Source organism: Ylistrum balloti, unplaced genomic scaffold (genome assembly GCF_031769215.1).
Source record: "Ylistrum balloti isolate Yb309-2 unplaced genomic scaffold, AGI_CSIRO_Ybal_v1 Utg371552, whole genome shotgun sequence".
In the NCBI taxonomy this organism is placed as follows: domain Eukaryota; kingdom Metazoa; phylum Mollusca; class Bivalvia; order Pectinida; family Pectinidae; genus Ylistrum; species Ylistrum balloti.
In genome coordinates, this window is record NW_026782798.1 from 451105 (window position 1) to 477076 (window position 25972).

At 32.3% G+C, this 25972-nt stretch overlaps 1 protein-coding gene across 1 annotated transcript; it reads left to right on the forward strand.

Annotated features, from left to right (window-relative positions):
• The first annotated feature begins 5845 nt into the window (after positions 1 to 5845).
• Positions 5846 to 19431, forward strand: LOC132562952 (lipoxygenase homology domain-containing protein 1-like). Its single transcript, XM_060227729.1, has 13 exons — positions 5846 to 6092; positions 6681 to 6824; positions 7512 to 7582; positions 7913 to 8077; positions 8856 to 9011; positions 9893 to 10064; positions 10991 to 11192; positions 11581 to 11629; positions 14229 to 14367; positions 15527 to 15535; positions 17931 to 18097; positions 18266 to 18352; positions 18901 to 19431. Exons 1-13 carry the CDS (start codon positions 5846 to 5848, stop codon positions 19429 to 19431), a joined length of 2139 nt encoding a protein of 712 aa, XP_060083712.1.
• The last annotated feature ends 6541 nt before the right edge of the window (positions 19432 to 25972 follow it).

A 25972-nucleotide genomic window follows, 5' to 3' on the forward strand; every position in this document is an offset into this window, starting at 1 on the left:
CAAAAACTATTAACAATTTCAAACTAATAATTTCTTTTATTGTTTATTTTTCTTTTGGAAAACAAGTTATGGTTAAATTACATTATCTGACTGACAATGCACGATCGGAAGCAGCCATATCGAGTTTAACAAGTTAAGAAATCAAGCTAGAAATTAAAATAAGAAGCATTACATTGTGAAAATAATAATAATGATAATAATAATAGTATATGGAAAAGAAGTTAGCTGCACCTTAATTTACAAAACATATTCTATATATAGTTTCTGTCTGTTTTTTTTTCCAAAACCGAACGTTAACAAGCTGAATTAGTCATAACAGCTGAAATGCTTTACAACGTGGGTAAATAGTGTTCATTTATTATCTTATTTCTTAATTTGCAGTCATTGTCATGATTATGTTTGACATTTGATACGACACATTTAATTATATAATTTCAAAAGTAATAATTTGTTACTGAAATACTTTATTAGTACTCTGTGCTAACACTAAATATGTAGAGACTAATGGATAAAAATTACAGCTAATTTACGATTACTTATCTCAAATGTACGATAAACGCATCGTCCAATCTGTTTCACATCAGCCTTACGACAGCCGTACGGGAACATTTTTTAACAAATCGCAGGACTTCGTGCGGACTCCGCCGCAGACGTCGCAAGCTAGTTTTTCAACATGCTCATTATTTTTGCGATTTCTTTGCGATTTTTGGAGTTCGCACGGCAGCCGTACGGCTATCTTGAGACCATCGCACGTCAATCGTACTATTTCATACTTGTGTTTTTCCTTCGAAGGCTGCACGGTAATCGCACGAACATCCGGTTGCTGAACCCCCCATTGAATCCGAGACAACCGAGGTACCACTAACCCAGGATTCAGATGAAGAAGGCACGTGCTTGTACAGGAGTGACAAATATGCCTTTACTTCACGGCAAGAGAATACACATATGCAGTGGTTTAGCGAACATCCAGAATTTTACCAAAAAAGTCATCGGAGATTCGCCGACAATCAGTATAAGGACAAGCAACTAGAAATCAGAGCTGCACAACTGAATGAGCCCGGTATGCTTGTAATTTACATTTGCTGTGTATTATGCTATGTTTTACCTAAGTGTTAATATAAACTTGTCATATTAAGTTTGGCTCCACGGGAAAGCAGATCGACCATATATAAACTGTGTGTCTACGTTGATTTCGTGTTCGAATGTATCTAGAGACTTTTACGCAAAATAAGTAGTTGTACTAGATATGTATCGATTTGTTTCATGTCATTTTTTCCACAATGATAGCAAAAAATGTGATATAATCATTGGTATAATGTATTCATTTTTATTTCTGTTCATAGCGGAAAAGATCATTCGATGGTTTCGCACCCAGAGAACAGCTGTCGACAAGGTGTACAAAAGAATGAGGCAGAATGAGGCTGTTGCCGCATACCATTGTGTACATATATCCAAATCTGGACAAGAGGAGATAATTCCTCCTCCTAATGGCGATCGCACGAACACCGTACAGCTGTCTTGCAAATTCGTGCTTGGCGTGCAGTGGTCGTAGGAAACTTTGCTCATTCTTACGGCAGTCTTGCGGTGACTTGAGAATTTGTACGGCAGCCTCATGATAACCGCATGACAGCCGTGCGAACACGTCGCTTTATTTTTTTCGTACGTTCAACCTGCGAACACCGTACGGTTCGTGAATCAACCGTGCGAACAACGTACGGAGATCGCTTTGCAAATTTGCAGTTTGTGCGACGGGTGCGAGTAGGTAGCGATTGTGTTTGCGGCGGAAATCGTACGACGAAAAAATCGCACGGCTGATGTGAAACAGGCTTTAGCGACACGCACGCGTGGGAGAGTGTTGGTTTCGTGATTGAAGGATGGAGCTGGCGCCTGCTGAATAGGTGTACACTTAAACACACAAACAAACAAACAAACCAAATAGGTTCGGATAAAAGAATAAGGCCTGTTGTAGTCCACTGAAACATATCTTTACTGTATCAAATATAAACAGTGGGATCGGGCACAAGTTTTCCAACTCCTATCAAGCCCTCTCTCAAAAATAATTTACACAAGATAACGTAAATCCATATATCAAATACATGAGAACGGGAGAAAATAGTCTAGGAGAACATTAAACAGAAAGTCATGTTTTACGGTATTTAATGAGCGACATGACACACTCACATTGTGGGTAATGTCACCGATGTCCATATCACAGGAACTACACGTGTGTTTGACGCAATGAGTGCCAGCTTGGAATATTACACAGAAAGTGGATGAGTCTTTATAGCAACGTTTTCAAAGCGCGAGATGGTTCTACTAACAATACGATTCCATTCACGCTTCTTTGGAAACACACAATTCCGCTGGAGCGTGTCGATGTATGATCGTACGTTGTATTTATGCAGTATAGCAACTAGATCCGGAATGAAGCCTCGATGTATACGAATGCTAACGTTGTCTCCCAAACTCGTAAAGGATACAAGCGGTATAGAAATGATCTTTTGACAGAGTATTTATAATCTGTGTTAATCAGTTAAGAGAGGAATATTAACTTTCGTTTGCCTATTATTGCCTCTATTCTTTGGATCCCTAGCAGGCTTTCTGCGATGTTGGATCGCGTCAATTTGTGAACATTTTGAATGCGTTTAAGGGCGTAATGCTGAAAAGTGTTCAATCTCCGACTATCTGTACGGTTAAGATGTGACCAATGTTCACAGCCAAAGAGTATCGATGGTATCACAACTTTCTGGTATATATTGATCTATACAAGAGCGTTGATAGAGGACGATAAGACTTTAATGCCTAGAATGGCGTTAAGGACTTTCCTACCCTTTGCGCGCGCATTACTTACTCTAAGATCATTGTTCATGATTATTTGGTATAAGGACTCCAGGATGTACCTGAGAGAGTCTTCTGAACTGGATTGGGTCCAAGTAACCAGCAGAAGGATTGTTCTCTGGGAATGAATCTGGCTATCACAGTAACAGAACACTTATCGCTATTAAATCTATACCGCCATGTCGTGCTGTAGTCGTGACATATGTTTAACATAGTTTGAAGTAAAGCAGGGGTTGTCGAGAACGAAGCAACATCGTCATCTATGGTAGGATAACCAGCTGGTATAGACAATGCCTTATATAGGTTGATTGAGTGAATCTGTCCCGACCCATCTGGCACTTATTAAGGGTTACGATATATCAACGGTTATAACCCATTTTCCTATATCGCAGCGGCCGACCTACAGTAATTTGAAGACCATGCATGTACAATGTAGGGCGTTATAATAGTGTAGTGTCTGCTGTCCCATATGCATGATTCGTAATAGACGACTAAATTGAGATCTGATATTTTTTCTACATTCTAATTCTAGTATTCGGCCTTTGTGCTGTGTGGCCGAGGCATTCCAGCTTTTTTAAAAATAGCGGTCGCGTTATTAGAGAGACACTATTGCCGTACTATCGCGTTGTCACATTGTCGCGTTGTTACATTGTCGCGTTGTTGGGGGCGCCACCGCTACAAACATTACAGAATTTAGAATTGTAAACTGTTTTTATCATTCAAGAACTTTGGGATACCTCTAGACTTTAATTGCCATGTTAGTGTAAATTTACTAGTTTTACTTTAGAAAAATACGCTTTAATATTTTCAACTCAGTAATGTCCCTTTCATCAGTCCTGTACATGTATTTATCTTAGTGCGTTTTCATTCATCTTTAACTTGTTTCAGTTGTAGTTTCGTTGTCTTGAAAGACACAGAGCGGTTAAAATATGCAGCCAAAAATATTATCCAATTTCCGATATACATTCAGTCATCCCAGAACTGAGCTATAGGTTTGGTAAACTAACTCGTTCGCCTTTCAGGAGCTTTGAAAGTATAGAAATGCAGCGTAAATGTTTCAACCATAATTCTGCTAAAATCAGACATGATTTCCCTCCCACGCTTCACAGCTTCTGTAAATGGATTCTAATTAGTCCGAATCTTTGTAATTATCCTGAATATCGGACAAGATTATACAACGAATTTCACGGTAATGACGGAAAAAATTACTAATAATTACAAAGATAAATGTGATATATGAGTGTTTGTCCACGTTTAAAAGAGAAGTAGTAATTCTGACCTATTTCTGCGTGACAATCGCAGTCTGGTGCGCGTCGTTACAAATTGTTTGATGAAATCACTTTTCGAAATCACATCGTTAGAACACCGACAGATACGGAAGCGTATTCGGCCAGGTTGTGTTTAATTTTATCTCGAAATTTCGAGATAGCAACTCGAAATTTTGAGTTAGTAACTTGAAATTTCGAGTTAGTAATCCTAAATTTTGATATATTAACCCGAAATTTCCAGATAGCAACGCGAAATTTTGAGATAGCAACTCGAAATTTAGAGATAGCAACTCGAAATTTCCAGTTAGTAATCCGAAATTTTGAGTTCGTAATAACAACTCGAAATTTCAACTTACTAACTCAAACTTTCGGATTACTAACTCAAAATTTCGAGTTGCTGTCTCGAAATTTCGGGTAAATATCTCAAAACTTCGGATTACTAACTCGAACTTTCGAGTTACTATCTCGAAATTTCGGGTTAAAATAAAACACAACGTGGCCGGAATACGCTCCCGTAGACAGATGGCAGTTTCCGAATTAAGTAATATTCTCTTCGTTTTATCACAACATCTATCACGTGACATACGTCACGAACACGAAAACGTCGGATGACTCGCAATCGGAATAGTTGGATCTCGGCTATTATAGATATATTTAGATCGCGAATTAGAGGCCAGGACAGGGTACGAGTCAGAAAATGTCTTCCTTCGTGTTAACATCAATATCAATTAATTAACAAATGCGTCATATGCGTCTGAATGTATCAGATTTGAATTTTCGAAAATGTTTCCGTGTTTAATGTACAATGTATGTATATAAATACATCTGCGAAATGAAAAAAAATAGATGTAACTGTAACATTGTGCGATTACAACAAGGGGAAAGCATTAGACATATGCCATTGAGGTAAAGTTGACATGAAACAGTAGATGATACTTGGGAGTATTATATATGCATTGTACAAAATTCTTAGCCGTCCAATTTCTAAAAGAGAGAGAAAAAAAACTGGTCAGGAAGATTATTATTTTACTTTTAAAAATGACGATCATTTAAAATATACATGTACCTTATAAGCAATAATTAGAAGCTTACGGATCATCTAGTAATCTGTCTGATGTGAATACAGAAATCTGCAAATAAGTACATTGATCTTAATAAATTGAATAAATAATAGAAATCATAAAGTATAAATATTTAGAATTTAGGAATTTGTAAGTTTGCTTATTTGTTTTTTCTTCTTCAAACATGATACAAAATATTGCGACTAAAAGTCACCGATCTGTATTAGAAATTCAGATAACGTGTTGTATGCGATATGTAGGTTTTTTTATACAAACTTGTGATTATGAAGAAAAAATCTGGGATAAAGAAATGAAAGTCAACAATCTGTATTAGAAATCCAGTTGTGTATGTATTATATCTCAAATACACTTCAGTGATTAATAAGAGGTATTGAATAGATCTTAGCGACTTTCCCGTTAGCAAGGAATCGATCGGTGTCAGGGGAGAGAATTCAGACTCAAATTAAATGTTTACGACAACACTTGCACAGGTGCTCGGTTTTCACGACTCATTTCTGGCACAAGTTCCTGTGGTAACAGTAAACAAGATGGCGGCAACATTACCACTCATTAATCTACACAAGTGAAAAACAGTGATTTTCTGATAACAAATCTGAAATATAGGGATTTTGATTCTAACAACCCATCTATAAGATCTTCTTGGCTGAATTTTAAACTATGGATCGTCATGAAGCTGTTCCAACACGCCGACACCGGCCCGCGTCTGTGGACTACAGGGACCCAAAACAGCGATATGTAGATACCTGGGCTGGTTCATTTGATACTCAGTTGTATGGTGACGATCTTCAGGCGCTGTGTCATAATACACGTATCAACAAGGAACATTTAAAGGAGTCAATGAACATAAAAGGACCTAGGATGAAATACGTCATGCAGACAAACGAGGCAATACCGGTTACAAAAGGTACATATATTTTCACTCGTGCATTAATCGGAAATGTACACACAGAGAATGTCTTTTCAGAAGACGAAGACGAATGGGAAAATCAGTGTTTCGTTGATGATCTGTGATAACACTTTTCATTCATAACCACTGCTTCTAAGAGTTTTGAACTTAATTGTTGTTTATAGAATAAGCATGGCTGTAACTGTTAGGAGTTACATAATAACCACCCCGCATCACGCACACATGTACGCATGGCTTGTACCATTTCTCTTGCTGTATCCACTAGCACCTGTTTCAGAAATCTACAGTAAACAACACAAGCAAAAATCCAGTCCACTATAGCATCAATATTAATCTTAATTCCTATTACTGACATTGTTATTTTATATTTACTAAACTGCTTATGGGCTTAATCTGCTAAATGCTTGAAATGTCATTGTGGAGGTTTGAAGATTGTACACACACTACAAGTGTCTGATTATCTTCTATTATGTAGTATACTATTTTTTTTCAAATGGTAAAACTCCAGTGTCTTTTGTTCAGGTAATCTGTTTCATATAATTTCGTGTAGTTTGAAATGAACTGATGAAGATACTTTTTTCACAGGTGCTAAAGATTCCGCAGTTCGTACTGCTTGGCATGACACCAATGTAATGTTTACCACTCCTGTCGTGTTGGACAATTTGAAAAAGCCAGGATTAATCACAGACGATTTTGATAATGAGTCTGTGATATCACGCAGCAATGAAGGTTATTACTGTATGGAAAACTTCACTCCATGGCCTGGAAAGAGATACTTATTTCAATATTTAAACAATTCAATTTGCTTTTAACCTATAGTGCATATAGGAATTATAAACTTTCAAATCACAATTATTTAATTTATTGAAAGCAACAAAATTTTTATTCCTTATTAGATGCACTAGTTATTTGTTGGAGACGATAATTTTGTTAAAATCAATTATTAAGTATTCAATGATAAATCTTATGATATATTTTGCTAATATTCTGTTGATGTAGACTCTTTCATAGCTTGAGCAGCTCCCTGGCTTAATGCTGATTAATAAGCAGCTCCTTGACTTGAATGCTGATTAATATCATTAAACCCATCATTGAGCTCCTTAAAGAAATGAAAGTTTATTGAAAAGCTTTACTTTGCTAATAGCAAAATATGGGTGTTGCAGTTATAGTGTATCTAATATTGAGCATTTTTGCCTTGAAAAAAAGATCTACATGTAATATGCTTTGCAGTTTTGCAATTTAGGTTTACTTTATAATGATGAGTAACAACAGGAAAACCACTTATTTGATGATTATAACAGAATTAAAATTGAATTTCAGGAGTAACGTTTGTGATGTAGCTTAATTATTAAAGATAAATATATTTACAATTAATACTGCTCTCAGTTTTTGTAATTTTCTTCCTTTTCTTTTCAGCAAAATATGTCAACAAATTTTGTTATTTTTGTTCAACAATGGAGGAACATGAGCGACACATGTTGCTTCAGGTGAGTGTATGATTCTTTAACGAGAAATGAGAAATATTGCTCCTCGTCCAAGGGTGAAGAAGAAGAATGAGGAAGAAGAAAGGGTTCCTGTTCAATTTGTGTTACTTGAGTATTCAAACATTGATTCTTTCTTATTATAATCTCTGTTTAATTCTTATTATTACATTACTGCCTATTATACAACTTAACATCATTGTTGAATTTAGTAAAATTCTACTGTGTTACATTACGATTCCAGAAAATTATGCTCATTAGAAACAATCCTATTTGGGCATAGATATTTCCTGCTACATGATAATATCTAGTACTATTTGTTGTTTTCTGCTTCAGAGGAAGAAACGCCCAGTGACAGCACGTCCTAAGATAGAATATATTGCTCCTCGTCCAAGGGTGAAGAAGAAGAATGAGGAAGAAGAAAGGATTCCTGTTCATGAAAATCTATATAAAGTTGATATATACACAGGAGATATTGATTTAGCTGGAACTACAGCTAATGTAAGTAAGGCTTCTGGAATAATTCAATTATGGTCATTTTTGTATTGATTTAGGAATTAAGTCACAATGGTATTTTGGGAATTTTGTCAATTATGTCAACATACTTATTATGATGGTGTTGATTTTTCAAGCAACCATAACATTCTATACCCAAAGGTTTTGTTATTTTTTTAAACTGAACATGAAATTCTACTGCTGTACTAGTCTATTTATCACATATATGAAACAATGTGTTAAAATATTGAATGCTGTTTTTGGTACCAAAGAAATATATGTATATTAAAATCTCAAAATAATTTTTCTTTTTCCTATTTAAAATACCAGGGTACATGTTTTTAAAAGTCATGATGAGACAAGATTGTCTTATTGTATCAAAAATTGAAATTGTAATACCCAAGAGGATGACCAATACCTTACTGGACTCTGGCAAACTAATAACTTAAAATATCAAATTCATGATTAAAATTTCCATATTCTGCAGAATGAAATGGATTTTTCATGCTTTTTCATTGCCATGTTTATTAATCCATTTCAAGCAAACTTCAGTTAATCAATATCACTGCATACATTTACAATTTATCTTTAAAGAAAACTGCTGTATATTCTGTATGAAAAGCTGCATTCTATTTCATATCTCTGATGAAGTCTTCATTATCAAACTTGTGTTAAGATTAACTGAGTTTTTCCTTCAAAATATACTTCATCTGCAAAAGTTACCTCACCCCATCCCTAAGATATTGATCTGATTGGAGGTCAGTAGTGTAAATGGTCATTTCAGGTATCCATTACTATTGTCGGAGACAAAGAGGTTTTGGACAAAACTAAACTGACAAAAGGTCGAGGGTCGTCCAATTTCTGCTTCATAAGAAACACTAAGGAAACGTTCTATCTAAAGGGACCTCGGTTAGGAGTTTTACGTATGGTCACTATTGAGGTAAGGTAATAAAAATATACATTATATATATGTGTACTATTAGTTCTATTGATCAGATATTCATATTTTGTGAAAATGTCATGGAATCTTTTGGTGTCAGTTAAGAACATGAAAGATCTACAGTTATATTTTTTGTAACTAAGGGAAAAAACCTCTTCCACATGTTCATGTAGGAAGCCATGCCCATCGTTATTACCACTAACATTGGATATCTAGGACATGACACTCTCTCCTGCATCAGTGACTTATCTTAATATCTTCCTACAACAAAACCGACAGATACAGGTTTCCACCGAGCTGTATGATTTAAGTGTCATGATTTCAATTTCGTTAATTGCAGATTTTCTATTTCTAGATAGCAACACCCTACTTCCTCAACCTACAATATTTTTGTGTTGTTTTTGATTCATTATTTCACCTATACCATTACATTCATGCAAGATGTTGACAACTGATTAAAAACTTGCATCAGGAACTCAAGAGATGCAGGTTGATAAAAATTATGTGGAAGAAGTTTTCTGCACATCTTTGTTTTTGATGTCCTGCCATATTTTATTGAGGGAACATATACACATAGACTGCTATCCATGATATCACCCTTTTTCTGAATCATTGTCATATTTTGAGAACATTTCAACAGATTCAGTTCATATTTACCCCATAGTATCATAACATCATGTTATACACTTTATCATATCAACACGGCCAACAGGTTAACTTCAGCAAATTCAACCTACTATGATACTTATATACATGGCAATGGTGACATTCATGTTTTATAGATAGCTCTACACTTTTGTGAATTCAGTCTTTAAATTCTTGGTAGATTTTTTATTTATCAGCACTTTACTATTAAATGTTAATTTTTGTTGTGTTGTTAGCATGATGGTTTGGAGAAAAAACATTCATGGTATCTAGAGAAAATCAATGTCACTGACATGAAAACTGGACAAATGTGGACATTCTTCTGTCAAAAATGGTTATCTATACACATCCCAGACTACTGTATTAAACGGGATCTGATGGGAGAGGTGAAACAGATTCCACAGGAAGGTAATAAATTTACTGTTCATATTTGTCCAGTAATAAGCTTATGAGGACAAAAAACTTCTGATTCAATGTCATGAGTGGGCTTATTACAGATTAATGAAATGTTATTTACTGTTAATTTGGAAAATAATAAATGTATGGATAGGCTTTTCACCATGCTCAGGCTTATTGCCAGATATATCTATGTACGACAATAAAAAAATGTATATTGGGATATTGATATTTTCTTGTTATGATATGTATCATATATTATAGCTTCACAAAGTATATTATAGATTAATCTTGACAAATGTATTATAACTTTATCTTAACAAAAATTGATATAGCTGTATCTTCATAGAATGTATTATAAATTTATCTAAACAAAAATTTATCATAACTTTATCTTAACAAAATGTGTTATAACTTTATCTTGATAAAATGTATTATAACTTTATCTTAACAAAATATATTATAACTTTATCTTCACAAAATGTATTATAGCTTTATCTTCACAAAATGTATTATAGGTTTATCTTGACAAATGTATCATAGCTTTATCTTCACAGAATGTATTATAACTTTATCTAAACAAAAATGTGTTATAGCTTAATCTTGACATAATGTCTTACAGCTTCATCTTCACAAAAAAGTTTAAGAAAAATCCAAATGATGTAATTTCTATACAGTGAATGGACAAAAATTGTAGTTAGGATCCGTCATTAGATTGATCTGTATATTACTGTATTACAGAGGTTATGTTTAGTCTGTCTGACACTGATAAAATTTTGGTTTGGTTTTATTGTACAACTGACACCACAATTAGTTCCTGCGGTCACGATACATCATTATTTTTGAAGTCTTATGTGTCATGTAGTATATTTGAGATAAAAACTCAGAGAACAGTTCACATTCAATATTAATTTAAACAAAAGAATGTTTGATTTCAGAGTATGTTATAACAGTAACCACGGGGAAGAAAATGATGTCCGGAACAGATGCCAACATATTTGTTACACTATATGGGTCGGAGGGAGAGAGCAAGAAAATCCTTCTGGTGGACAAAACTTCAGGGAAGAAGGCATTTGAGAAAGGAAAGACTGATGTCTTCGCAGTTGCCGTGCCATCTTTAGGAGATTTAAGAAAACTCAGGTAGAGAGTAAAATCTAAGATACATGTTTAATCCTTTGAATCAAAGACTTTTTTCTCTGTTGTTTTATCAGCATCTTACCAAAAAAAACAGCTTCAAATACAACAAATACAAAAAGTTACATGAGGAACGTATGATGAAGGAATAGGTGGCTCGCTATTTTTTGGAAAGCTGATCGGGAAATGAATTAGAGTGAACATAACCCCGCTATGTTTATGTAACATTTTTCTTCTAAAAGATAGATTATATATACATCCCAGGTTACATCAGTAATAAAATTGTGGTTTGTCAACCTGAATCTTAGCTGTTATCTGACTTGTAGTTTACTTCTAGAAATGTACACGAAACAAACACCAGTACATGTATTTGATTTCTATTTGTGATTTCTAGGATTGAGCATGATGACAAAGGATTTGCATCAAGTTGGTATCTCAGCAATGTAAGTACTTATATATATGTATCAGTACATGGTTTTAATTCATCATGTTTGCAGTTTTCTGTTGACAGACTTTGAAACTTTGTAGATAATTTGGACAATATCCTTTTTAAATCCTAAAGGTGACAAAAAAAAAAATGATTTCAATGACTCCATTCCAGCCCCTCCCCTACAGAGAAAACAAAGATATTTCAGTGTGACATGTGAATGATTTTATACATGTATCTTGTAGATTGATATATAACAGAATGGAAAAATCATTCAAATAATTTGATTTTCTTAAAACAAAATTACATGTATATGTCTTATTGTACAGCCATCTTATGTAGATATGAAGGTAGGTACCTTATCATTAGTATGTTAAAATGTCTTCCAAATGTATAGTTGTAAATATATTAGAAGTCTCTGATTTATTTTGAGATATTTTTCAAGAATGCATGGAAATGAAATGATTTTATGATTTGTTTATGCATGATATAAAGTACCACGAGTTAATTTTAATTTCGTCGGTAGTTAAAGTAAAACATGTACCAAGCTTGTTCTGTGTAGTAACCACAGGTAAATTACAGAACTACATGTACATCGTAATTAGCTGGTGTATGATTGCATAAAATGTCATTCAAGTCAAAGGCAATTCTGCAGTATATACAGCATGAAGTTTCACTGGGTATTAATTTTTTTGCTTTAAAAAGGTTTCGTCATGATGTTAGCAAAAATAAAGACACCATTGTAGCTTTTATCCATAGCATCTATTAATCTATTTTTTCTTTCTTTTCCACTTTTTTGACATTCTAAAAGGGAAAATAATTTTAAGTTTCATGAAGAATTTAATGAATATTTTTATTGAAAATTATAAAGTTCAATGATTTATTGTACTCTGCTTATCTGAAATTCTACAAGACAAAAAATACCTTTTCATGTGTAAGATTTTTCTTTAAAACACAAATGCATGGATCCCGTATGTAGCATTTTGACTTTTTCACATAGAACTGTACATGTGGTACTGATTGACTTTGTTATACAAGGTACTAAAACACACTAAATCAGGGAAAACACTAAATCAGGGAAAACACACTAAATCAGGGAAAACACACAATCAGGGAAAACACACAATCAGGGAAAACACACTAAATCAGGGAAAACACACAATCAGGGAAAACACACTAAATCAGGGAAAACACACAATCAGGGAAAACACACTAAATCAGGGAAAACACACTAAATCAGAGAAAACACACTAAATCAGGGAAACACACTAAATCAGGGAAAACACACTAAATCAGAGTAAACACACTAAATCAGGGAAAACACACTAAATCAGAGAAAACACACTAAATCAGGAAAACACACTAAATCAGAGTAAACACACTAAATCAGAGAAAACACACTAAATCAGGGAAAACACACTAAATCAGGGAAAACACACTAAATCAGGGAAAACACACTAAATCAGGGAAAACACACTAAATCAGGGAAAACACACTAAATCAGGGAAAACACACTAAATCAGAGTAAACACACTAAATCAGGGAAAACACACTAAATCAGGAAAACACACTAAATCAGGAAAACACACTAAATCAGGGAAAACACACTAAATCAGAGTAAACACACTAAATCAGGGAAAACACACTAAATCAGGGAAACACACTAAATCAGGGAAAACACACTAAATCAGGGAAAACACACTAAATCAGGGAAAACACACTAAATCAGAGTAAACACACTAAATCAGGGAAAACACACTAAATCAGAGTAAACACACTATATGATCAGGGAGACATTTTAGATCAGGAAAAACAAGATGTCATTTTTTTCTATCATTATATACAGGTACAATAATGTGACAATTCATCTTTAATTTACTGGTACATGCTTATATTGGCTTTGATTTCCAGAAATCTCTCCCATTTTTGGATACTATTATTTACAAGTTATGAACATGGTTTAATTTGGAAATTTTAATTCCTGATATGATATTTTGATATGAGATATATTTTTATATTTTTGATAAATGAAAACAATATTTCCCATGGGAATGTTTAGTAAAGGAGATAAAAATTTACAGAATTATCTCATAGAGGAGCTTGTGGTCTTATTTTACCTGAGGAAACAGATATGACTCCAAATCTTTGATCATTTAATTTGTTAATGAAGGTGTGTATCCCTTTAATGATGATTAATCTGTATAATATTTTTAGTCATCCATTTAAAATATAGCAACAGAATTGAAGGACTCTTCTGTAAAGTTTTCCACAAAAAGTGTTACGTCTCTAAGGGATCAGTGATTTTTCTTGAGATGGATATTTTCTCTGGAGTGTTCAGATTAAAACTGCTTTGTTCTATATCCATGTTATTTGCTTACAACCAGTAACTATATTATAAAGGAGTTAACCCTACTTTGGTTTGAAATTTTCTGTATACATTGTATTTTGATCTGTCACAAATTTAGACTTTGTGGTGGTGATTTATTTTTCATTATTGTAAATATTTCCTTTTACCATCAAACTTTATCTCATTGTGGTCAAATACTACTCAAATCTCATCTAGTGCAAATTAACAAGTGAGCTTATTAATCATTGCCTCTCTTTTCCAATTGAAGATTGAAGTTTACCTCAACTCTAATAGATCTCAGAGGTACTATTTTATATACAACGGCTGGATTGGTAAAGATGTTGGAGATGGAAAACTCTACCGTGATATCAAGGCACAGAAATTTCTTCCAAAGGAACTTACTTCTGGTGAGTGGCTGAGAAAGACTCTGTCTGTACATTACATGCAAATTCAAACATATTCCATAAACAAAACAAATTTCTTTTCATTTGATTTTTTTCCTTTCATCTTCCAAAATATATTACATGTATATTTCTGCTGTAGTTCTCATTGGACTTTTTAAAACAACTTTTACTAACCGAGGGTAAATTGCCTTTTAGTCAAGGGAAAAAATAAAATAAGCCCGCCATAAAACATTTCACAAGTAGGTATATCATTGTACATGTATATGATGTATACAATATAATTTCGCTTGATTGATGTAGGAATCAATTATTCAGATTTCGTTCTAGTTTTTGTTTTCCTAACAAGATTTTTAATATACTTTTACTGCTTATTCAACCAATTTGAAATAGTCAAATCTTATTTAAAAGTTTGAATTAAAATGATAATTTGATATCTGATCTGGCAGTCACTATACAATGGAATCTCAGAACAGAAACCTGGAAAATATCACTGTTAAAATATGGCTTCTGTGTTTTAAAAAAAAAATTCAATTATTTTAAATTTTGTAAAACTAAATAAAAGTATTTGCATTTGTTATGTAAATCAAATTCAACTTAATGGGATTCAACAGTTTTATATCAATATGTTTATATTCATGAATATGTATCATGCTAATGAATCAAGTATCATATGCATATTTATAATTTAAATCTTTAATTAACTTGTAATTTGGTTAATCCACTGGCCTCAATGTTTTATGGTACATGTATGTGTTGTGGGATTCATGTAAAATGTTATATGTTTGTTTCTTTACCAAGGTCTTATTTCACTCATCAAAACAATAAGAATTGATACTAGCATTAAAGAATTAACGATAAAAAAGATTAAAATATGTACATTAATGGATTAGACATCAGTTCCTTAATGCTGACATAATTTAACTGAATACATTAAATATGATGGCTTTACAATTCACCACAGCAAAATTAAAAATGAACATCCTTTACCAGGTGTATTGAGAAACTTCCTGTAACCTTCTACATTCCTGTCTTTCTGGAATATTCATTTAAACATACTTACTGGTAGAAATATTTCCTTAGACCACTGTTTTCTGTGATTATACTAGTATTTTAAAGCTTGAACATAAGGTATCAAATTTTACTAAAACTTAAATGTTTACAGATGAAAAAGGTAATGTATATATACACACACCTACGTTATCCCTGTGTGTTGTCTTGTTACACAAGGTGCTGCCACTTCACTGCAACTCACTTCACTGCAGCTCACTTCACTGCAGCTCACTTCACCATGTCATCAATCACATGTGATATACTCTAGATGTATTTGCAGTTCATAGATAAATGAATGTCATTAAGTCTGTGCTATCATATCTCATTTGTAAGTAAAATATCAGAATATTTAATAAAATACAAGGTAGGTGTAATTTGTATGGCAATAATTGAAACAAAATGAAAAAGTCATTGAAAATGGAAGAAAAAAAAATACCCGAGATATGAAATTTATCAATTCTTATAATCTTTTATATTTTTCTTTAGTATATGTCTGCATTTACATCACATATAAATATTGTGTTGATCAGGACATTAGAATTGCCTTGGTGATGGATCCCATTGATACTAAAATGTCTGTGAACTAGACTTGATAGAAAAATATGTTATGAAAATTGTGTTAATAGGATTTCTACACCTGCAGCAGTATCAATCACAAGACCTAATTTTAGACACGAGCAATATCAGGATCCACACAGGATCTGAGGCACAGGGGCCTGTAATGAGCATAGGTTTCTAGTTACTTGAGGTAGTTCATATCTATTTTGATAGACATACATGTACACTTACAGAATTTTTGTGTGCACTGTTGCCAAAGTTACCTTGAAATTTTGGCAGAATTGATTTTGGACAAAGTTTTTTTTGTTCAAATTTTGTATGGTTATTAAACTAAAGCCATCTATTTTCACTTGCAAGAGACTAAATACCCAATAGGTGATGGCTGGATTAACAGAGTTCCAATAAACATGTGATTATTTGTATTTAAGTTAATTCTGTGACCAATGAAATAATAATAATAAAAAAAATTGTGTAATTATAGGCCCCTGTGTATTGCACTATTGGTGTTGGTAGTGAATTATCATGTTGTTTATGATCATAAGATGCATGTGACACAAAGGACATATCCAGTTGTCTTAGCAGAACTTGAGAATCACATGTAGTTTGTACATAGTACTGGTCTTGTCTGATTGGTAGATAGTGACATGTGCACCAGTAATTATTGAAATCAACATAACATTTTCTGTGACATTATCTTTGTACAGTATTGTTTCTTTTCAGGAAATATTGTTCCAGTCATACCAAAACGTAAATTTAGATAATCTTTCAACATTCTGTAGAATCATTGAAGAACTCTATATATATTTGTATTGTGTTTTTGTTTTATTTGTTTATTTACTTTTGATAAATTGTACAGTTATCAGATCCTTGTTTCATGTACAAAGTGTATATAAGGTGATTATTGTACATTTTCTCTATAATAACATCCAGTTATCTGATTATCACACACACTGTGACACAAAATGAAAATCGCAATAGGACAGTAAAACCAAATTGGATTGTCTCCCTTGCTTCTGAAAGCATGGAAATCTACATCTGTAGTCATTGTTAAAGCTTTTCATTGTGTTGAATTTATTTGTCTGCCTGTTAATAGATTTTTTGCTTTATCAAGGACAACCTCTCTATCTTTCATTTCTATTTTTTTTTTCAATGGAGAAATACTGTGTAAATATTCTTTTAAAAATATATTTTAGAATAATTTTAAAGGATTTTGTTTAAAGAGAAACTGGTATGCCATTACAAGCATGTAGTAGATCAGTGGTGTTTCTGTTGTGTACTTTTAATGGATAGTTGTAGACAAGTAGTGCATGTTATTATGATACAGTGTCTCTTTTGATGGTAGAAATGTAATATTGTTGTGTTAACAAACTTTAATTTAAACAAATTTTGAATATAAAGTTTATCAATCCTCAAGCTTACAACAGTAAAATTTTTACATTACTGATTATTTACATCAAACAGGATTTTAAACAATAAAAGGGGTGAACCGAGTTTTAATGTTTCTGTGAATTTCAAATGATAAAATTTTTCTGAATAAAGAAAAAGATTATCTGATTTTGAATAATGTCTCCCACATGATTTTGAATTGTCTTAAACTCATTTGTCTGACCTATTAAATATTATGTTTTTCAATTAAAAAAGTAGTAATAAGTGACGGGTACATTATTGTACAAAATAAGATATTAATCATATAATGTGATTTTGTTTGATGTCTGGAGTGAGAACAACAATGTCAGGGCTTCCATGCATCAAGTTACTTATCAACAGTGTAAATCATATCAAAACAGACAAAAAAAACTTTGGATTTATTTTTTTAAGTCTACTCAAGAAGTAATGAGAAAAATTTATTTGAAAACAGTATCAAAATTTGTATTTTTCTTTGTTTCATTTCTTATCCATTTTTCCAATTTAAGATATTTGAAATAGGGTTGATAATTAATGTCTTTATTGTACCACAGGGGCGCGCACCACGTACCAGATAACAGTGAAAACTGGGGACGTCAGATATGCAGGGACAGATGCAAATGTCTTTGTCAAGATCTATGGTGAAAAGGGAGTTACCAAGAAACTCATGTTAGACGACTCAAAGAATAATTTTGAAAGGAACATGACCGACGATTTCACAGTAAGATGTATTTGTAATGATATAATGTTTGCTTATTTCCAAGATATTTTGTAGTAGAATATGAAATTTAATATCTCTTAATTTCCACTTGTAATTGATAGAGTTAAAACTGTAATAAATGGGGTTGTGGCCCTTGGATTTCTAAACAATATTTCTATTCTGTTACAGATGGAGACAGTTGATGTAGGCAGTATGTCAAAGATCTTGGTTGGCCATGACAATGCAGGAGTAGGGGCTGGCTGGTTCTTGGACAATGTAAGTACATGAACAATGTAGTTATCCAGAAACTAAAGCCAAACCTTGTTATCTCAAAGTCACCAGAGCTGTGGAAAAAATTCAACATAACCAAGTATTTGATTTATGTGAGTTCTAATGTTTTGTGTTAAGTTTGATGGGGACTTGTGAAATACTTTGAATTAAACAGAGTTTTTGAGTTACATGAGTTTGAGATGATGAGGTACATAAACATAAAAAAATAAGAAATAGTACTCTTAAATACCTTTGAATACTTTCTCTGAAAATTCTTAAGGAATATAGGACTTTGCTCGCAGCGATCTATTTCAATTTGTTTTTGTTTTTAAGTAATTTAATTTCCCAAGCTTTTTACAGATGAATGGTTTCAATCTTTCAACAACCACTTCAAATCAATAAATATAATCATTTCAGGGGTGTAAGAAACCAAAAAGGTTAAACATTTCCATTTCCTGTTTTCATTGGAATCAAATACAAGATTGTTCACTTTCTTGCAAATTTGTGAAAGATCCAACAGGATGTGTTATCGTGAATGATGTTAATTTTTTCAGATAAAGATAACTCGTCAAATTCATAGAGCAGAGCAGGAGAAATACCTGAAAAAGGTGAAACTAGAAATGAAGAAACGACAACTGAAAAAGAAACAAATCGAAAAAGACTCCTTAGAAGATAGCACAAAGAGCATAGGAAACCGTCCACAAAGTGCTCTGAGGAGAGGTTCTAAAGAGGATCTAGTTTCACTAGGCAAAAGCTCAAAAAGAAGGAGTTCCTCTCAGAATAGAAGTGCTTCCACGGATGGGAGAAGGAAAAACAAGAAAGATTCAGAGTCGTCTAGTTCTGACTCATCAGACTCTTCCAGTGAAGAGGATTCAGATGATGAAACCGAGAAAAGAAGGAAAGATGGTAAAGGAAAGAAAGGCAAAAAGGGGAAACAAAAAGAAAAGGAATTGGTATTTAAAGTACCGCTATATGAGACATGTCAGTTTGTTTGTAAGAAATGGCTGGCACAGGATGAAGGAGATGGATTGTTTGAAAGAGAGTTAGAGGTCAAAAATAAAGAAATTTTTTATAAAGACACTTAAGAGACAGGTTGTGAAATACAAGTATATGGTTGGATGTGTATATATATGAATATGCCTGTGAATTTGAATTTACAAGATAATCCTGTGTACAAATACATGCTCTTAGAGCAAATTTTGGCCTACAGTGAAGTGCTTTGTTCCTTTTGAATTTGTTGTTAGTTAATTTGTTTAAATTTTAGGGCTTTTCCAAAAAAATCATATTGAAGGGTTAGAGAAGGATCCTGCTAGCCATGAAAATGACATAACTTATTTAAAATATCAGGTAAAAATGATAATTTTGATTAAATTGTGCTTTCTTTAACTCTGCCTTTTACAAACACTGATCTTCATAATCTACAATAAACAGTTCCTCCCTTTCCTCCTACCCCGAACTTTTGATCAATTATGGAAAAGCCCTTATTTTTAATCAGGGTAAATTTAGAACTATCAAAGTTTTTAATTCATGTACGTCTATATATAGATATATATTTGACAAGAAAACTTTGTTGTTAAAAAACCAAATTTTTATTGATGTTAATACTTAAATTTATTTTTTGTATAATATTGTTGATGTTACATTTTACAGATGTATACGGAGACTTGATAGCTCAAAAAGTCGTGTGATTCCCTTTATTTTGATTTGTATTAAATTGTACTAACTCCCTACCTGTGATATTTCTGTATGTTTTTATGTTTGTTAGTTTTTTTTGTAGTACCTTAAATCAAAGTGCAATTAACATACAGCTGTATAATTTCCTTTGTGTACTTATCCACTGTCCTGTTATCGAACTTGAATATATAAAGCTGTTACCCGTGAAATGTTTGGTACAATGTACATCAACATCTACTGTTATATATATATACATCTGATCTTGTACATACATGTACATATATTATGTGAATTTTTTTCTTTTTATGGAATGTACATTTCCTAACATGGTGTGTGTTTCTTGCCTGTTGGTAATTTTGAAGGAGTATATTTTTGATATCTAAATGATATCAATATATTTGGTTTTCAGTTCTACGGATGACTTTTATGGATTGTACATACTTAAATAAGGAATATTTGTCAGTTTCAAATGTGTTACTTAGAATAAGAAGTTTCATGTGGTTGAAATCTTTGATAAAATGTATTTATTTTTATAAAAAATATATAGATGAAAGAAATTGAATTTTTAAAAAAAAAAATTTTACAATATCACTCAGTAAAGACAATTCTTCCTAGCTATTGTAGAAATGCGCATACATTCATGATATGATTACAATACTATTAGCTTCTAGTCAAGATGGTGTCTTAGTGTGATATGCTTTAGCTTTTTATATAAAAATTTAATTATTTTACCCCCTATATGTTATATAAAAATATTAATGTTATTTTATTTGATAAGATTTATAAATAATCATCTTGTACACAAGTATATTCAATATTTTTCTGTATTAGAATTACAACAATAATGGTTATAATCCTAATGCATGTATCTAGAATAGAAGTTCTTATAACACAACCAGTAGAAGACAGACAAGAAGTGACATTTAGATGACAACATGGCCACCTTCATCACAGAAATACATGTATGCACTACAGTAGTACTAGTATTGCATTGTAGGATAAAGAGAGACTAGAATCCTCATTTACAAGATTTTCTAATGTTTTCAGAATATTTCTTCATTTAAAATATCTGAATTTAGTTCATGTAATTTATATTTAGTGGGGTTTATAGGGTATCAATAGAATTTAGAAAAACAGCTTTCATTGTCATTCAGCCAAACATATACAGGTACAATGTAGTTATGTTACTATAATTTTTTTTTGTGTTAGTGTTGTAAGTTCATCTTGTCCAGGATTTAAGCTGTTGATGAACATCTTAAATGAAAAAGATGAATTAAGAAGGTAGACTATATAACTCCTGAATAATTCAGAAAGGTTTGTATTTAATTCAGTATTTGAAAAAGATCATTGAATCTCAAGACAAACTTGAAAGTTAGAATATTAAAAGTATTGTTGAACTGTAATTTTGTAATAATACTGGAGTATATGTTGATATATTGTTTAGATAAAAGTGATTTTTAACTGAGTTTGACACCTTGGAGTTTGACACTTATCACTTAATCAACTTATATCATGTGATTATAATTGTCATCGATATTGATTGATAGACTGGTTATCTGATGATGTCCACTACATTAATGTATATAGTTTGGTAATCCCTCCTGCGTGCAGGATGTTGATGTTAATGTTGAACTTCAAAGTTCTAGTCCAGGTAAGAGTGATACTTGTTATATTGAGTGTAGTATGTACTGTAGATGTTTGTTGATTTCTGACTTTATACTCTGGGGAAAATGTTACCTGAATAAGCCTAAAAATTCTCTCTCAGAGTTGCATAACTGTAAGATTGTATTAATTTGTATATGTACAACTGACGACTGTGTTATATGTTGATTTTCAAAATTTGTCATTTTTTTTCAGATTTGATCACTGAGATACATTAGACAGAATTAAGTGATTATAAAACTGAAGGGTAATTAAATACCTTATCAAATTTTAGAACTTTCGTACTGATGATGGTGTTTAAGATTGTTACCAAAGTAAGATTCATCAGTTTGTATATAATGCAAAATATGTCTGAACTGTATCACCACGACCACAGGTCAATAACCTTGTCTGTCAGTACACCTACGATGTAATACCATTCAAACAAAGATTCCTTTTATCACAGGTGTATTCATCATCGTATAAATGACAGAGCAGAATGTTCTGGGTTTCTGACGAGGGGTTGCATTGACAGATAATAGCACAATACCCTGTAAACCTGCGGTGTCAAAAGAGTAATATCTCTGCATATCATTAATAAAACAGTCACTATTGTAATATCATGTTATACATGTATGTAACAAAACTAACGTTTTACAAAGATTCATTAGGTACGTAATGTAATGTTAACATATTTGGGTTTTTGTGCTGAATTTTTGCTGAAAATTTTGCCATAATAATATTGAAATTGCAAATTTTAATTGAAAAATAATTAAATTCCATATGTATTTACTTTTTTTTTTAGTTCCTGCTCTGCAAAGATAAAAATGTCAAATGGATGGATATTTCGGTTTTAATACCATTTAAGTGGCACAATTTGTGCTTTAGAAAAAGAGAATTTGTTGTACAGTATATGAGATGTCATACCAATATTTCTATTATGACCATACATCCCCTACTCTTTATAAACTATCAGTTTCATTAATCATATGATATTTTTTGATACGCAAATAAACTTTCTATGTGTTTAGGGACGGTGCTTGTATGTATGTGTCAATGAAAATAATCTGTTGTAGAAGTAAAGAACAGTAATCTTGAATAATAAAATTAACTGGAAATGTAGCGAAGTGTTGATTTTTTCATAAGAAAATTGTATGAATTAATGTATGCCAGTGTGAAATTTCAAGTTACCATAATCACAATATTTACACTGAGGAACTGCTTTAATGCAAAATATATTATGTATATCATTAGCATGATTTAGGGTTGGGTAAATTTTCATCGAAATTAGAAAGTGTCATGTCAGATAATTAGCTGATATACCATGCTGGTTTTAAGGGGCAGTAACTCAGGACTGACAAAAAGTATACTATGTGTTAATCTATACAGCCTTCATTCTGAACAATGCCCGTTTCTCAAATGACATGAAAATAAGGTTACTGAAATTTCTTCATCTATATTGTCCAGCCATTCTAAATATTTTTTTTCTTTGATAACAATTAAAACAAACACCAGTCCTCCTTGTTACAATGTTTATTCTATATTTGTCACAGTCAGAACCTTGTCACAAAATCTAATGGTTCATACATTTATTCAGAGACAGGTGAGGACGTTGTCAAGGTGTGCAAGATGTTTAATGTTGTTGGAGGGAACAGATTTACACCACTTTGCTTTACATTCCTACATAAAACAAGGAAAAATCACCATTCATTGTATTTCTGTCTCCTTTAACAACTTGGGGAGTTATGCTATTGAAATGGCCAATAAATTGTAATGTGTCTTGTGAAAATGACTTATGATAGAGCTTCTGTGTGCTTACATATTTCAATGAGTCTATATCTATTTTAGTGCAATTCATGATATTTCAAAAGCTTAGCACAATGACAAAGTGGCACACTCTGTAAAGGAAACACTACAACTAGAGAAATTCCAAACATCATTATAACACAAAATTTTTGTGTTTTTTTTTAACAGATATTCTGTAACCATTTACGTTTTTGGTCTATAGATTAAATTTTCCCTAAATTCATCAGACATTGCCCCGTGAACAGCCTGGGTCACTTTTAGAATGGTCTCTTTGTAGTAGCTTATGGTTATCTCATCTAATAACATGAGTGAGTCCTGACACAATGACATCACAGTAATAAGAGTAAAGTGTCGAGACTAAGGATATGATCACCTCAGTACTGACCAGTCCATTTCTCAGCTTCTAGAGAAATGCCAAACTACCATATATAGTGTATAAGGAGCATCAACCCTCACACCACAGATCTTCACCTGAGGTCAAATATGTAGGCCAACTAAATTCAAGGATTATCAGAAATGTCAATTTAACACAAATACAAATCAACATACAGAGCATTCATGGCCACTTTAAGAGGAAAAAGAACAAAACAACATTTCTATATCATTGGGAAAATAATTATTATGCAAATACATTTAAAGAAAGCAAAAAAAAACCAAAAAACAAACAAAAAACAAACATTTCTAACGTGTAAAATAAATACCACAAAAGATATTTCACTTCAAATTTACAATACTTTGTGCAAAGAAATATTGTCCCAGGGATTTTTTTCACCCTCAGTCAAACTTTTGATTTTTGCCCAGTGTTAAATTATACATTTCATCTTTAACATCAAATTTTAGCCTCTGTTTTATTTTTGCCCTATTTGTGACAGGGCAAAACAGGTGAAACTTTCCCATATACAAAATCTAATTTTTTTTCTATCTCAAATCATTTGGCATACGACTAATACCAAAGAAGTGTAGTGTTTCATGTTGTACAGTGTACAGCAAAAGAAAAATATGTGTTTATAAAAATGTTTGATATAAGACTGAACAACACATCACACCAAATATTTACCTATAAGAATCTGGAGAGAATTAAAACCAATAATGAAAATCCTATCATCACTACTTAAAACAAAAGAACTCCAATACTTTTCCACTGAAAAATTTAAAGGCAGTGTATATTCCTAATTATTAATAGCATGTTTAATTACAGAAGTCCATTTCCCTCACAACTAACAAAGGTACTGTAGCTTCGTTATTTAAATCTAAATATGACATTATTAACAATGGTGTAAAAGTGAAAAAGTGTTAGAAATGAAAAAGAAAGATAATATTAGCACATCAACAACTTTGTATCTGACAAGATGGCCAAGACAACAGATATTATCAGTAATATGAAAATTTTGTATAATTATATGAATGAAATGTATGTCTTATGCACAGAAACATGCCCTTTACTTAAAAAACATCCAAATTCAAACGAGGATGATTTTAACTTATGCAAATTAACCCCTGAGATTGTTTACTTTATGTTCACTTAAAAAATAACACTTAAATAACAAATGTTTTTCTACTGCATATGTAGTTAATCATGGTGATTTTAATCACTGTATTATTTTGCAGTGTGCTGATATTGAGGATGATATTGCATTCATTGTTATTTCACATTACATGCATACATACCCCAGTATTGTGTAACATCTATGAATAAAGAATTACATGTACTAGGTATGCTAAAGATTTCATTACTTCCAAAAGTGACAAAATAGTAGCTTGTATGTAATAGTTCATGTATTTGATGGGAAGAAAATAATCTTGCTTTGTATTCAAAGCAAATAAATTCATTTCAACTTCATCAAAAACTTTGCTGTACCATAATCACAAACTTTGCTGTACTATAGTCACAAACTTTACTGTACCATAATCACAAACTTAGTCTTACCATAGTCACAAACTTTGGTGTACCATGGTCACAACTGTACCATAGTCACAAACTTTGCTAAACCATAGTCACAAATTTTGCTGTACCATAGTCACAACTGTACCATAGTCAAAAACTTTGGTGTACCATAGTCACAAACTTTGCTGTACCATAGTCACAAATTTTGCTGTACCATAGTCACAACTGTACCATAGTCAAAAACTTTGGTGTACCATAGTCACAAACTTTGCTGTACCATAGTCACAAACTTTGCTAAACCATAGTCAAAAACTTTACTGTCCCATAGTCACAAACTTTACTGTACCATAGTCACAAACTTTGCTGTACCATAGTCACAAACTTTGCTGTACCATAGTCACAAACTTAGTCTTACCATAGTCACAAACTTAGTCTTACCATAGTCACAAACTTTGCTGTACCATAGTCAAAAACTTTACTGTACCATAGTCACAAACTTTGCTGTACCATAGTCACAAACTTTACTGTACCATAGTCAAAAACTTTGTTGTACTATAGTCACCAACTTTGCTGTGCCATAGTCACAAACTTTGCTGTACTATAGTCACAAACTTTACTGT